The 14,830-nt window shown below is 47.6% G+C and overlaps 1 protein-coding gene across 17 annotated transcripts in view; it reads left to right on the top strand.

Moving 5' to 3' along the window:
• The window catches only part of FHOD3 (formin homology 2 domain containing 3), a 411,645-nt gene that overhangs the window by 281,989 nt on the left and 114,826 nt on the right, over window positions 1-14,830 (top strand). For 7 of the 17 annotated variants that reach the window (XM_074352245.1, XM_074352246.1, XM_074352247.1 and 4 more), the window contains exons 11-12: window positions 11,467-11,559; window positions 14,295-14,654. The exons of 7 other annotated variants lie outside the window; for them this stretch is intronic. In XM_074352245.1, coding sequence (XP_074208346.1) covers window positions 11,467-11,559; window positions 14,295-14,654 — 453 coding nt within the window. The remainder of the gene's footprint in view (window positions 1-11,466; window positions 11,560-14,294; window positions 14,655-14,830) is intronic. 3 more of the 17 variants (XM_074352249.1, XM_074352250.1, XM_074352263.1) reach the window with 1 other exon arrangement.

The raw sequence follows: 14,830 nt of genomic DNA on the forward strand, positions 1-14,830 counted from the left end.
TTCCCTGCAGGGGTAGGAAAGGGTGTTGGCACCTCTCCACCAGACACGGGAGCCAGTGGGCAAATGGGGGAGCCTAACTGTGAAACCATGCAGTGTGGGTGACCCCATCTTCCTGCATTTGGACAGAAGGGAGACATGTTTGGATGCTGAGTTCCAGCGAAGTGCCTTGCCCTCTGGTTGGTCTCACAACGTGTCCACAGGGCTTACAGATTTCATTCCCCCGTTGGCTGCAGGATCTGCAGCAGAGAGTAGCCCTAGCTCTGTCTTTCTGGGAAGTAGTTGGCAATGAACAATGGATTTGCAAGCAAAAAACATATTATGTAACTAGCAGTATTACCAAGTCCAAGCTTGCCATACGACAGGCCAGTAGATCGAGATGGGGTATTTGAGAAAGGAATAGTGACTTTTTTTGGAAAGCCAGCAGACAGAGAAGATCATGGACTAGTGTCCAAAGAACCATCCTACCTGAGTTAGAGTACAGGCTTCTTTTAAACTAAAAGGAGAGAGGTTGGGGCTGGTTGTTGCAAACTTCTTGGTGCCAGTGAGACAGAGGGGACATCATAACCCTTTGTTCTTACAGCTGTCCACGTAGGTCTGGTCATGGTGTCCCTGTAAACCTCCAGCAAGACAAATGTCACTCTCTCTGTTCTGCAACTCTTTATCTCTATATGAATGGAAAATGTATACTTTTAAAGGTACATCTTTTAGAATGGGCACTTATGTATATTTCAGGCTATAGACAATTTCTTTTACAAAAGGTGCAGAGTCAGCATGACTAAGCACAGGCAACTGAGCATAGAGGTTGGAGCTAAAGGAACAGATCCAACACGGAGTCACGTTTGTTCTTCTCTGTTACTGTAGGTGTTGTATAAAGGGTGTTAACCCACACAACTGATGACTCGGGTGACCTTAGTCCTGGCTCCCCGGGGAGGGTCGGCCAAGTGCAGTACAGGAGCAGCCACTGAGGCTGTTGGGGGCACGGGCGTGGTTCCCGCTGCCACAGTCCTCTTTTCTTCTCCAGGCTTGGCCTTAGTCTCCTCTGCCGTAACCTCAGGGTGATGGTGCCTCTTTAATAGAGTGGTGGGTAGGGGAGTCTGGGGAGGCAGCACAAATGTGTGCTTAGCTTCATGTTGTTACTATAGTTACTCCATGCCCTGGAGCTTTCCCGGATATTGTTCTCATAAAGCAGGTAATTGTTCAATAAATATGGACGTGAACTGGAGGGAAGAGTCTGAGCACTGGCATAAACATGCTAGAGGATTTCACAACAACTAGATTAACAACCGCTGGTACCACGAGCGGCAAGTAGCTACTTGGGAAGATTTATCTGATGTTATGATTCGTTATGAATGGGATTCACCAACAAGGGATGTGACCTCCTCGGCTAGGTATGATTAAAATACAGCCAGCAATTGAGGTTTACCATTTAAAGTCCAAGAAGCTGTTACTGGTTTCCTGGGTATCGAACAAAAAAGGGCGGATAAGAGGGGAGATCACAGGGGTTGGGGGTGAGACGGGGGCAGAGAAAAGAGCAAGGGCTTAGAACCGAGAGATCCTACACCGAGAAAGGACAGAAGCCAAAGGCACGAGGAGGAAGTCCCTTTGCAAAGCTCCTGCTGGTTTCTGGGGCAGGACTTCTGATTTCTCAAAGAGTCACTGTGACCAGATTGCAGATGTCTTTGGGGTTTGTACTTGGCCGTATAGAATTTGGGAATCGTTCTAGATTCTGAAGAAAATGGCAAAATGTTATCTTTAAAACTGAACAGAGCTACTGATGAATTCCAAATGAGGAAGTGGGATTGGGGTTGTGTTTCAGCAAGACCGCTCTGGGGACATCACGGCGAGCGTGATGGAGGAGAGCCAACAGACAGCAGACAGGGAGTGTGGTGAGGTCTGAGCGACAGTCAGGAGAGAGGTGGGAAGGCCCAACTCAGGCAGTGGTGCAGAGAATGGCAAGTAGGAGGAGGTGTTGAGATACAGGTGGACACCATTTGTAGGACGGTGACTGGACTGTGTGGTGAGAGAGAGGAAGGAGCCTGGGGTGACCCCCAGGCCACCACTAACTGAGAGTCATGGGATGGCTATAAGGTCCCTGAGTCAGCTTGGGGCATTTTACATTTGAAGTGTCTGGATCAAGATAGAACTTCCCACAGGCAGTTGGACAGACACTTCTGGAACCCAGGCACCTGCAGGTGAGGGCTGAAGCCTAGGCGAAAACAAACCAAATGAGGAGAGAAGCGGATGGACGATGTACAGAATTCACATTTCCTGAAATTGACACTGAGAAATTCACTTACTTCCCAAGTCAATGAACCTTGAAATTGGTTGTCTTCAAATGTGAATGCTTCTCAAGCGAGAGGGGCTTTACTTGGTGTGGTGTTTCAGGAAGAGACAAGCCCTTTACTGTGGGAGTGGTGAACACACTTCAAAGAGAAGGAAAGGTTCTTGTTTCTAGTGAAATCTTTGTCTTGCTTCAGGAATTTTCTTCTTGCCCTTGTCCTTTGCAGTCGCCCTGTTTCCTATGATACGCACCTTCCCATCCACGTCCTGACCGTTCACAGCCCTTTCTGGTGGAGTTGATTTTGTTGGGAGCTCATGCGAGTGGTCCTTTTAGAGAACAAGCATCTCTCTTTATATCCTGTGCAATTCCCAGAACCCCTCTGGAAATGGAGCAGGGGCTTTCTAATGATGACTACACTGAGCTGATTAAATCCAATCATGAGAGGAGCAATGAGATTGTCTCTGACAAAGGTCTGTAGAGGGAGCCGGGTAATAAGTCTTCAGTAATGAAGGTTGTATATAAAGCCCTCGAAATGTAGGCTGAAGAGGTCAAATCTGACATGGCCAAAAAGGAGCTTATAGTGGGCAAAGGTGATGCTGGTGAAACATTTTGCAAGGGGCCCCTTTGGAATAGGCCTTGGAAATTGAAGAGGAGAGACCCAAAGAAAGAGAGGTCTGGCCTAATGTCATTCTTGTCTCACGCATGTGCTCAGTGAGCTGACAGTGATCACAAAAGCATAGTATTTATGTTGAAAAAAACATTTATTTCTAAGCGAGACTGATCAGAATTAACATGGGCCGTAGTTGTGGTCCACATCTGTCTACATCAAGGTGTCATTGATTCTCCCCTCGGTGGAATGGGGCCTTGGTGAGATGGGCAAGGAATGAGAGCTGGCAGACTCCCTGTATACCTGAATACAGGAAAAGAATCTGAAGGGAGGAAAGATGAATGAATAGCTTCTTCCAACCCTTAAAGAGAAGAGACATTTATTTCCAGCCACAAAGAGACGATCGTAGCAGAGGTAGCAGAGCATCATGGTTAGGAGCTTGGATCCTAGAGTTGGACTACCTGGGTTCAGGTCCCGGCTTATAGCTCTGTGACTCTGGGCAAAGTCCGTAACCTCTCTGTGCCTCAGCTCCTCAGCTGTGAAGGGGGCAATAATGGTACCTACCTCAGCAGTTCCTGCAAGGAGTTAAGGAGTGAACCTTGTAACCTTTGTGCAAGAGTACCCAGAACCGAGTTTGTTAAATAACTAGAATAAATGAGTGACTACAGCCCAATCCCAGTGCCTGCTGTCCCTGGAGAGACCCAGGGAGGCAGCGCCAAGCCAAGAAGAGGGAAGCCTGCCCTTAGAATGCAAGGAAGCCTGGACACATCTGGGATGTGCATCTGCGGCCCACACCCCTTCTGAGCATCCTGGCAGAGCATGCTTCCCAGAGACACAATAGCTCCGTGAGGAATTCAGAGACAATTAATCACCCTTCAGGAATACTCAGTTACAGTATTCACATTTGCCCCAGAGAAATCATTTCATTCCTGAGGTTTTCTTTTTCCAGTCACGCAGTTCTGGTTTTATAAACATGAAATTAAACATTGACTAGAGATGAGCCCCCCCCCCACCGCCCCCCCAAGAAAGTGGCCCGTCAGGGCCTGCTGTGTGCCGGCCTTTGTCTCTAGAGGTCTTGGGACGGGACGGGGGAGAGTGTGGAGGATGTCGTGGCTTCATGCCAATGGCTGGCCTTCCGCAGTGAAGCGAATACTGACTTACTGGACTTGAGAAGGTATTTTTTTTTCTATGCTTATGTCTATATTTTTCACTTGTAACAAGCTTTGTAAAATTGGCTTTGAATTAGAAGAGTAAATAATTTTGATTGTGAAAAGGGGAGAAAAAAATCACAAAACAGAGATGAAGTGTCTTTGGGTTTGTTAGAACGTGGCTGGGACCCGGGTCCACATCTGTAATCGCTCACGTCCATGAGTGCGTGAGCAAACCACCAAATCTCTAGGAGAGAAACCCCGCTGCTGAGCACGTTACATCACCGTAACCTTAGAGCGACAGACTTCTTAGTCAGTCCTGACATTCTGTGAACTTTGAGATAATGACTATCGTCCTGAGTTTGTTGAGGCAAGAAAAGCAGCTAAAGGAGAACACATGCCTTGTTTCTTTCATTCCTTGTTCCTTTCATTCCTTGTTCCCTCAGCCTGTAATTGGGGATGCAGTGGTAAGCATGACCCTCATGAAGCTTCCAGCCGCCTAAGACAAGGTGCACGTAAATATTGTAGCAAGTAAAGGTGTGTAGCTTTGGAAGACGGCTTTGAAGGGAGCGGGCGGGGCTGTGTGTAGGCAGCAAGGGTGTAAGGACATGCCCTTGAGGAGAATGTGCATTGTCCGAGGACATGTGCAGGGGCTGGCATTACGGCATCACTTAGAACAGCAAACTGGGGTGGACCAGGTAAGGGAAACAAGCATAGCCATAGATGGGATGCAGCTTGCGGCAAAAGAGATGCATCGTACCAGAAGTACCAGCATCCCAGCCACCCCGGTGGCTGTGTAAAAGGACGTAGAGTAAAACATGTTAAAAATACTACCCACCGAAGTTATAGCCATGGCTACCTCTGGTCAAGGGGACTTAATTTTTTGAAGTAATATTATACTTTTTCAAAGGGAATATGCATTCTTGTAATTAAATATTAATTTTTAAATGATTTCTTTTAATTTAAACAGAGGAGAGTGGGATAGGGATGTGGCGGTGGTGGTGGTGGTGGGGGGGTCCAAAAAGCCTCCTCGGCATTTAGGCTGAATCCTGAAGGGTGAGAAGGGCTCCCTGGGCCGAGGGAAGGCCACGTTCAAGGGCAGAGGGAGGAAAGGGCTTGGTGTACCAAGGTGACAGGATTATCGAGAGACAAGGTTATGGAGTGTGGAGGGGACAGAGGTGGCGCGGTGGTGAGATGAGGTCGCGTGGTAAGCGGGTCAAGTCAGGCAGGGCTGTGGAAACCAGAGGCTGCAGAGTCAGGGTGCTGTTGGGTGTCCCGGGCTCAGCGTGCACATCTCAGGAGGTGCCAGTCTGCCTGGTGGGGACCGAACGGGAGGCGACGGAGGATGGAGACAGGGACAGTGGGCGGTAGAACCACAGAAACGTTAGTAGCCTGGCCTGGGGCAGTGGTCCTGTGCCTTGTAGACACATGCTCAGTTCACACCCCGAAAGAGCTGGATACAGTTTCTGACAATAGGACTTGAGCATTCCCCTCTTCAGATAACTTGTCACAAGGGTGAGGATGTCTAGGCTGGAGATTACTGTTGGCCACGGAGAGACGTGGAGAGTCTGAGGCACACATTGTAGAGTCAGTAGACCTCCCTGTGGATCTCCCAGGATGACCCTCCTGAACCAAGCTGAGCCCAAAGCTGAGACACGGTGGAAACTGGATGAGTGTACGTGACAACGTGTGTCCAGTGCCTTTGGTGACGGTCTTCATAGATAATTCTGGCCCTTTGCTGCTCTTCTGCTGTAATTCGTATCCTGTTAGTTCCTTCTCATACAATTCATTCTTCTTTGGCATCTCCACCAGCAGACGGTTGATGGAGTAGGAAGTAAATGCTACCCAGAGAAGTCCATGGGGTGGCTTGGTAATTTGGGGGCATGAATTGAGGGGGTTGAAGATAGAAAATGAGGTTGTTGGGAAGAACCGTGGCTAACATGTAAGATCTGGAGTTTATCTCTAGGTGTCAATTACCCGTATTTCATTACCATATTGTGAGTTGATTGTGGCGTATTGAAGTCCAAAGCATGTGAAAAGGCAGTTAGAGTTCTGGAATCAAACTGAGTCATGAGTTAGAAAGCTGTTCCTGTTCACAGACTCTGAAACAGGGCTGGCTTCCTCGTGGTAGTTACGAATTTGTTATCTGCCTCTAAAAGACTCACAGATCATGTGTCTTTCGTTTCTGACTAGGAGTCCTTCACTCTTTAGTGTCCTTCCCTTCCTGTTTGTGAAAGCATAAGACAGAATGAGTGTAAGAAGTGCCATTATTTGAACCATTTAAAAGCAAGCTTGACTAGACAGCACACGTTAGACTAATAATTGTACAACTTCTGGAAATGAGAGAACTTGTCGATGTCCATACAGTTTCGTTTCTTCAGCTATCAGAGACCACCAGAGATGGAGGCTCCTGTTCTGCTGTTTATTTTATGAGTGAGGTAGGAGAGCCCCTGGGTCTCAGGATGGAGCCAAGCCAGACACAAGCCGGGGCTGTTTTCACCTCTGGACGCCGTCATCTTGAAATCTGTGCCTGGTGGCCCTGCTGCTTCCAGAAGCTCACAGAGAATTCCCGTCTGCCTTCATCCTGGTTTCTCTTCTGCTGTCTCAGACCTCTAAGAGCCATTTAAGGCAATATAATAGTATCTCCGGCTTGGGGGGAAAAATAAGTCCTTTTAAAATGAAAAATCAAAGTACCACACAAAAGAAAGCAGTGAGACACCTCGTAGTCCGTAGTTATGTTTATGCTGTGCAGACTGGAATTCCGTCATATGAAACAGCTCTGTGGTTTTCAGCAGAAATAACGTGCCAGATCCATTAGTATTTCATTCTAAAACAAAATAGCAAGATAATGGCTTGTGCGTTAAGGTTCTGGCCAGTTGTCCAGTTCTCAGGTCTATTCGGTATCCGTGGCCTGTATTTATGCTCCTTCTAAACTCTGAGTGTTACAAGGACAATAAACACTTCCCCGTCTAACTTTGGGTTCTCACCATGGAAACATCAGAGCAACAGCTGGGCTCTATCTTTTCATTCTCTTGGTTGGCAAAAATCTTGAGGGAATATGTATTTTTTTTAATTTGGTAGATAACAAAACTCTATTTCTGAATGAAATCACTGCTTCAGTTGATCAGATGTATGTCTTAACCGATTATGATCACTAATTGAAAAATTTCAGATCTCGCCTTGGGCCCTTGGTAACTTTAGAAACAGCCTTAGAGTGAACAGAAAGTGTGAGTCACTGTGAAGCCAAGTTCAGACTCTGGTTGGAGTATTCGCTGACACAGGGATGTAGGTAGAGCCCAAAGGGGCCCTTTTTCTGTCGTCAATTTAACACAGTGTTTCTATAAAATATTTTTTTCGTTTAATTATACTATGTCATGTGCAGTTTACATGCCTGCCTCTTATCTAAACCTCAATACAGAAGTTTCTAACTATTTGCCACAAACCAGTCACACCTGTGTCAAGATTCTGATTCTCCTCAGGGCAACTGGGCAGGTCCAGGGTGACTGGGGTGCTGGGCAGGTCTCCTGGAGCCACACACAGCCTTGTCCGATGCTCTAGTGGGCTGTGCAGATGGTATCATCTTGTCTGTTCCATGTTCAAGGAGGACTGAGAAGCACACTTCAGGGAAGTGTTGCTTAGAAGGAACGTGCAGTGATGGTGGAGCAAGGAAACGAAGTCAGATCCTGCTTCAAGTTCATGGTGTTCCCTGGCCTGGTAGAGAGGACTCTGGCCTGGACATGAGGAGACCGGAGTTCTTATTGACAGGTTGTGTGATCTTGGCCTCTCTGGACCTCCTCTTTCTTATCTGCAGCATGGGGAGATCTCTCAGGTCATCTCCCAGTTCTTGCCAATCCGTTCAGTGACCATCCATAGTAAGTGTCTCCATGCTGATCACCATGAGAGGTCCACAGGGCTGAAGAGCTGCAACAGGTGGCAGGGACTTACTGGATGTCCCTGGGGGCTGGGGCCACCAGAGACACAGAGCAGCAGGAGTAGCTCCAGGCAGGGAGAATGGCTCCTGCTTGGACCCCCACGCTGAAATGCTCTCGGTGTTGGGTGGATAACTCAAAAGACTGATTAAGACTTGGGTGGGCAGGTTGATGAGGGGAGAGTGGCAGATGAATTTGGAGAGACGATAAGGGGTTAGAATGTTAGCTGTGCAAACTGGACTTAATCCTAAGGTTAGTGTACATGTGTCAGAACAGGAGAGTGTCATGGGCAAAATGCCATCTTGTCCTCTGGTCAGTTCCTGCTTGGCCTTCTTAGCTTTGCCCCAACAGCACTGTGGACTTCCTGGTGCAATTAGATTAATGTCTCCCCCCATCCCCACGGACTTATAAACGCCAAAGACAAGAACCTCTATTAACCACTCTACCCCAGCATCTTGCATGTAATAGATGCTCAATAAATAATTCCTGGATACATAGGGAGAGAACTCTTGCCCCATAGTTACACTCCTTTGCTTTTAAAAAATTTTTGTATTGTTACTTATTAGGGGAAATCTCTGAAGCTTCTGCTCAATTTTATTATGAACCTAAAACCGCTCTAAAAAATCTATTTTAAGGAGTCTAATTGCTCAGAAGTCGATTCATTATAATCCTTGGTTCATGATACATTGGCATCATGGGTCTATGTGTGGCCCTCTCCTAATTTGTTTATTTTTATTTAAAATTTACTTACTGATATAAAAAACATCAGTGAGACTGTGGTCTAGCTAAAAGCTCGGAGCATTACCCTTAACTTAATTAATTTAAAAATTCCCATGAAAGTGCAAAGGAACAAGGACTTACACTTTGCAATGTCAAGATGTATCATAAAACTGTAGTAATTAAGACAGCAAGTATTCGTGCAAAGGTAGAAAAATTGACTAATGGTGAGAAAAAATTCCAGAGGCCCACATGTGTCTACCTGACTTATGATAAAAGATGATTCTGACATGACTGACTCTTTACTAAATGGTTCTGGGATGACTGCATATCCAGAGGGGGGGATGTATCTGATCCCTATTTTTATGATACAGAAATTATGGGTGGACTGCACATCTAAATGTGAAAAGTTATACAATAAAGCTTTTAGAGGGACACGTACCTGTAAGACCTTGGTGTTAAAAAAAAAAAAAAAACAGAACAGAGGAAAAAAAGACACTAACTGTCAAAGAAAAAAGATAAACAGAATCCCATTAAGATTAAGAACTTAGTTTTATTACAAGACACTGTGGAGCAAATGCAAAGGCAATGCACGGAGAGAGAAAAGATATTTGCAACCCTTAAATATGACAAAGTACTTGTATTCAAATTATATAAAGAACTTTTATAAATCAAAAAGAAAAAGCCTGGATTTTTTTCAAAAAGGCAAAGTACTTAGACACTTCAAAAAGAGGATATCTAAATAGACATTTAAAGTATGAAAATATGCCCAATTTCATTAGCCACGAAGGAAAACATACTAAAACCTCAACGAGCCATCACCACACCCAGATTAGATGGCAAAATAAAACAGATAAAAATGCCAGATCTTGGCAAGGATGTGGAACAAACAGAATGCTCATATACTATCTATGGGAATAAAAGTCATTCAGTCATTTTGAAAAACTCACAGTTTCTAATAAAGATGAACTCAAGCATCTTATGACCCCCAAATCTCATCCTTAGATGTACAGCGCACAGTACTTTATACATAAGTTCACTAAAAAAGCATACACTGCAATGTCCATCATAACAGCCCTATTCAGAATAACCCCAAACTGAAAAGTACCTGACTTATCAGCAGGAGTAGAATGGATAACTAAATTATAGTGTGTTCATATAAAATACTTACAGCAACAGGAAGAATGATCTTCAAGGACACAGAACAGTATAGATGAATGTCACAGGTGTAATGTTGAACAAAACAAGCTACACACAGTATGATTCCTTTTAGATGGAGAAGAAAATCAGGCGAAGCTCACCTGTGTTATTTGAAGGAGGGAAGGGAAGCATTTGGAAGGGCGCATTCAAGGAATGCTGGTTATATATGGACGTATCTATTTTGTGAAACCTCAGTGATCTGTGTACTTTCCTCTATGTATTTTATATTTCAGTCAAAAGAAAAACTACAGCTGAGGGACAGTGGGCAAAAGACTTAGAGATGTTGGCAAAATGATGCCTGTGGTGAGAAATGGTCAGTTCATAATGACTGAAGGCAAGATGGAGCTGGTGGACATTTAGAAAATTGAGGAGGACGCTGTGAGGTTGCAGAAGATTGTGGAAGGAGCGGAAAGAGAGATTTGGAGGAAGGGGGGCTTGTGATCGGGGGGAGAAGTTTGGATGTAAGCTTTACAAGGTGGGCCAGTGCTGTGTGATGGTGAGGTCCAGCGTGTGAGGGGCTGACGTGAAAAAAAAGGTGAAGGTTATCGGAGTTCGGGAGTTTGAATCCCTTTGGCAAGGGATGGAGACGCCCACACGGCCTTGGGTGGGCGTTCCATGTAGACAGTGACATGTCACATGTTGGCAGGACTTCGAGGCCAAAGGAGGGTGATGATTCAGCTGTAAGACTCTGTACTTGTTCAGCTGCAAGGGCAAAACCCAAGCCAAAATACCTTATGCAAAAATGAGACTTTATCATCTTCCATTAGTAAAAGCCCGGGGTGGAGCTTCAAAAGCGTTAGATCCAAGTGTTAAAATTGTCATGGGCACAATTCTCTTCCCCTCCCGCTCTCCCCCACCAGCTCTACTTTTCTGGGTGGGTGTCACTCACAGGCAGCCTCCTCCACTAGAAGCTGAAGGCAGCTCCAGACCTAGGGTGTCCCTGTACCTTCTCATCACTGAAGGCTCCAGGAGAATTCCCAGGGGTGATGGATTGACTCTACCTGGACCACGTGTCAACCCTTGAAGTGAGGGTGGATTCACCCCCACCGAAACACACTGACCAAGAATGAGGGAGTGGCATGCAAAAAAAAAACCCCTCTGTCCACCATGGAGGTTTGGTGCCAGGTCAGCCTGGGCCTCTCTGGTTTCTAACCAAATTGGGTGCAGCAAAAACAGGAGGACTCTGCCTGCTGCCGGAGCTGGGCATCACCCAGAATACCCACTGCGTGATTCTGTGTACAGGAGGAAAACCACCCGGAGGCCTGCCCAAGGCCAGAAGCTTCTCTGAATCATGCGTGGTGGGGGCATAGGGCAAGCGGGCAGGGTGGTGGTGGCGGTGCAGAGGGCAGTAGCATCCAGCCACCTTACAAAGAGATTTGGTGTGTGCTGGGTTATTGCATCTCCAGCCCACATTTAAATGTCCCCATCTCAGAACTGTCTTCTCTCTCCTAGCAGATCAAGTGCCAGCTTTCCATTTCGGCCAGCCCAAGCTGCTCTGCTTCATCTTCCTGTTTGTCTGTAATGCTCATCTCGCTTTCCCATCTTGTTTCTGTGTGCATTTCTCTTTTCCTGGCCTGGCCTCAGGGTGGAGGAGGAGGAGGAAGAGGAGCAGCCAATCACGGAGCCCAATTCAGAGGAAGAGAGAGAGGACGATGCCCTGTGTCAGGGCGAGGACAGGTACCGAGGACTGGGCCCTCCCAGGATCCCACCTGGCTCCTTCCTAATGAATCACAGCAGCCCTCCTTCCTCCCTTCCTCACTAGCTCCCACTGGCAAACCTTTACCCTGTACACAGAGCCACAGAGTGACTAGTTTTGTAGAAATAACAGCACATTTTCCCTAGAGAACCGTAGTTTTCACTCATGCACTGCGTTCCTAATCCTGCTTTAGGGAAGATGCACTTAACTGCTTTTCTCCCCACTGTCCCCTCCCTCATTCAGTGCTTTGGCTCCATCAGATTGACAGTGACTCGCAAGACTTTCATCTCTGCTTGGAAGATGTTAACCCTTTCTGCACCTAAAGGAGGAAGACTTCCGCATGTCCCCGTCTTCCTACTAATTTGACCAGTGTAGTATTATCTAAAATGTGGGGGTGACTGCTAGAGTAAGGATGTATTTTGATTTTTATCCAAATGGACAGGAAACGCTTTTCACCCCAAACAGCATAGAAAAAAATCCCAGCATTTATTTTCAGGCCCAGAATAACGAACATAGCTCTATAGCCCTTTGGGGGAATTTTCTGTCCTCCACTCGCCTCTCCAAAGTGTATTTTTTCTGTCTTCAGGCAGTGTTCACAGACACAGGCACCTTGCAAATATTTGTAAATTTTGTAGGTATTTCCCTCAATAATGTCTGTATGAAAAACACAGGTTGATCATGGGTCATTTCACTTTCTGATACTCAAAGAACAATTCTAAAATGGAGTGCTTTCCTTCACTTGATTGATTACATTGCAAATGGACATTTTTGCTGTTAAATTGTCTACAGATAAGCAAAATTGGATGAATTAGGGTAAAATCTTTCTCTTACCAACTTCAAAGTTAATGTCATTCTTTGCTGCTGTGGCCTCATTCTCCGGGCCACCAGCACAAAGAGATTCTCAAATGGGCTCATTTGACGTGCTGAGATGCCCACTGTTCCGGGGTCATGGAATCTTCTCTGAACTGCTTCCCCACTTCAGAAATGTCCAGAAAGAAGCCAGCAGGGTGTGGGGAGAGGAAAGGAATGACCTGGGGATGGAGTAAGGCACATACTCTAGGATGAGAAGGAGAAAGATCGGCCGGCATTAACCAGGGCCGCCACCCATGCCGAGCGCCGTGCTTGGGGGTAGTAACTTTAGTTAGGGATGCTCTGGGAAGAGGGGACGTCCAGTCGGCAGTCCCACCTTAGGTCAAAAATTAGCCACAGAAAATTATGTGGACCTTCAATAAGTAGATTGTTACAGCTTCACACGTGCTTAAATGTGCACGGTGTGTCCTACACACACAAACCCTTCACCCTCAGTGATTCACACAGTTCAGCAGCCCCTGCGGACCAGATGGAAGAATCTGGCTGGAATGGACAGCCTCTAAAGGCATTTCTGATGGACACCGTGCTGTCTTTACAGGGGCTTGTGATTTACACAGGATATGGTGGTTTGTCCTACCCCTTGCCGTGTCTTTGATTACATGCCTGATGCTGGAGGGCGTCCTTGGTCAGAGAATACAGTCAGACATTTCAGTTTTAGGAAGTAAAGGTGTGCAGGTGAAACACCAGGGCTCAGTCTTGGCAATACCGGAGGTGTTTATTAATGTTGATTACGATGTTATTTGTTCCCAGCTGTGGAAGTGGTGGGAAAGATTCCTCATACTTCTGTGTGGTTGGTGTCTTCCACTGCCCCCCCTTCCTGTTAACAGCTGCTTTGTGTGTGCCTTCCACGTGTGCCCATCATGTGTGCCCACCATGTGTGCCCGCCGTGTGTGTGTACCACCTGGACCGGATGCCCTGAGCACGGCAGCGTGGTCTCTTCCCAGCCTCCCATCGAGCCAGGGACACCTGTGTGTTCTTGCCTCTTTATACAGACGGAGCTCTGAATTCGAGGGAGGAAACCAAACGGCTCGCATCCCAGTCCCAAACAGGCATGACTGGGAGTCAAGCTCCCTGGGAAAGGGACTGTGGTTTTGAAAAATGCTGAGTTTAACGTAGATTTGCCAGTTATAAAGGTGGGCATCAGAATATCTAAATCCAGTCCCCTGAAGATGGAAGGTCTTCACCGCTGTGGATGTGGCCGAATTACGCCTTCCTGCGGGAGGGGAGATGTCTGGGGCTTAGTGGTAGCGGAGGCCCGGGGGAAAGTGCGAAATGGCATGACGCCCTTCGCTTTGTTGGGCCCCCATTGCCAGCTCTTTGCACGCCTGCTGGCGTCTCCTCTCCTCCCTTATCCACACTTGCCTTGGAGAAAGGATCCTAAAGCAGTGACTCTAAGTGTAGGGTGTGGGATACCTCTTCCTCAAGGTTGGGCCTTTTAGGAGGAGGGCAGATCGTCTGATCCAGACAAAGAAATGAAAGTCAAATGGTGGAAATTCTGGTGCCAAAACCACCAGTGGAGAGAAAATTGGGGGTTGAGGGGCGGGTGCAGAAGAGCCTTTGGGGTTCCATTGAATCCCCTCACAGAGGCCCCTATATGCCCAGAGGCCAGGATGGTCTTACCTCTCAGATTAGTGAACCAAGGCACCAGGATTATTGGAAAAACTGGGGCTTCTGGCGATGGGCTGTCTCGCCACAGGTCAAGAAACAGCTGGATTCTGAAGAGGCCCTAACTGTAGTGAGTTTTAATATGCCTTTTTCTCTTTCCTAACCTTTGTTCCCTCTCTCCCAAACCTCTTTTCTTCCCCTTCCTTCCCCTCTCCTGCTCTCCTCCCTGCTGGCCCAACAGCGAGGCCAGTCCTGCCTCCGAGCAAATCCCCACCGGAAAGGATGCTGCCCCCAGGAGCCCAGGCCTCCCCGCTGCTGCCGGTGCCGGCCCGCAGGGGAAGCAGCCTGCGGCGAGCCCTGCGCCGCCGGGGGTCGCCTTGCCCTCGCGCAGCGGGTCCTCGGGGCCCGCGCTGCGGCCGCCCCCCGCCCCCGCCTTGGCCTCCCGGGCCTCCGGCTCGGCACCGGGCCCCCAGAAGGCATCGCCGACCATAGAGAAGCTGCCCTATGTGCCCCACAGCCCCTTCCACCTCTTCTCCTATGACTTTGAGGATTCGCCCTTGTCCGCCAAGGAGAAGGAAGCCGAGTGCCAGCAGGAAAGCAGGTAGAGCCGCCCACGTGGAGGCCTGTGTGAGGCTCGCCCGGGGAGGGCGGCGCCGCGCGTTAACCGCATCGTCTGGCTTGTCTGTCTTCTGCTGTGTTTGTGTGGATTCTGGTCAGAGCAGAGCAGTTGTGGTGTAAACTAACTACTAACTGACCACTAACTAATTACCAGGACTT

The sequence above is a fragment of the Camelus bactrianus genome, chromosome 24 (assembly GCF_048773025.1).
Source record: "Camelus bactrianus isolate YW-2024 breed Bactrian camel chromosome 24, ASM4877302v1, whole genome shotgun sequence".
Lineage (NCBI taxonomy): Eukaryota > Metazoa > Chordata > Mammalia > Artiodactyla > Camelidae > Camelus > Camelus bactrianus.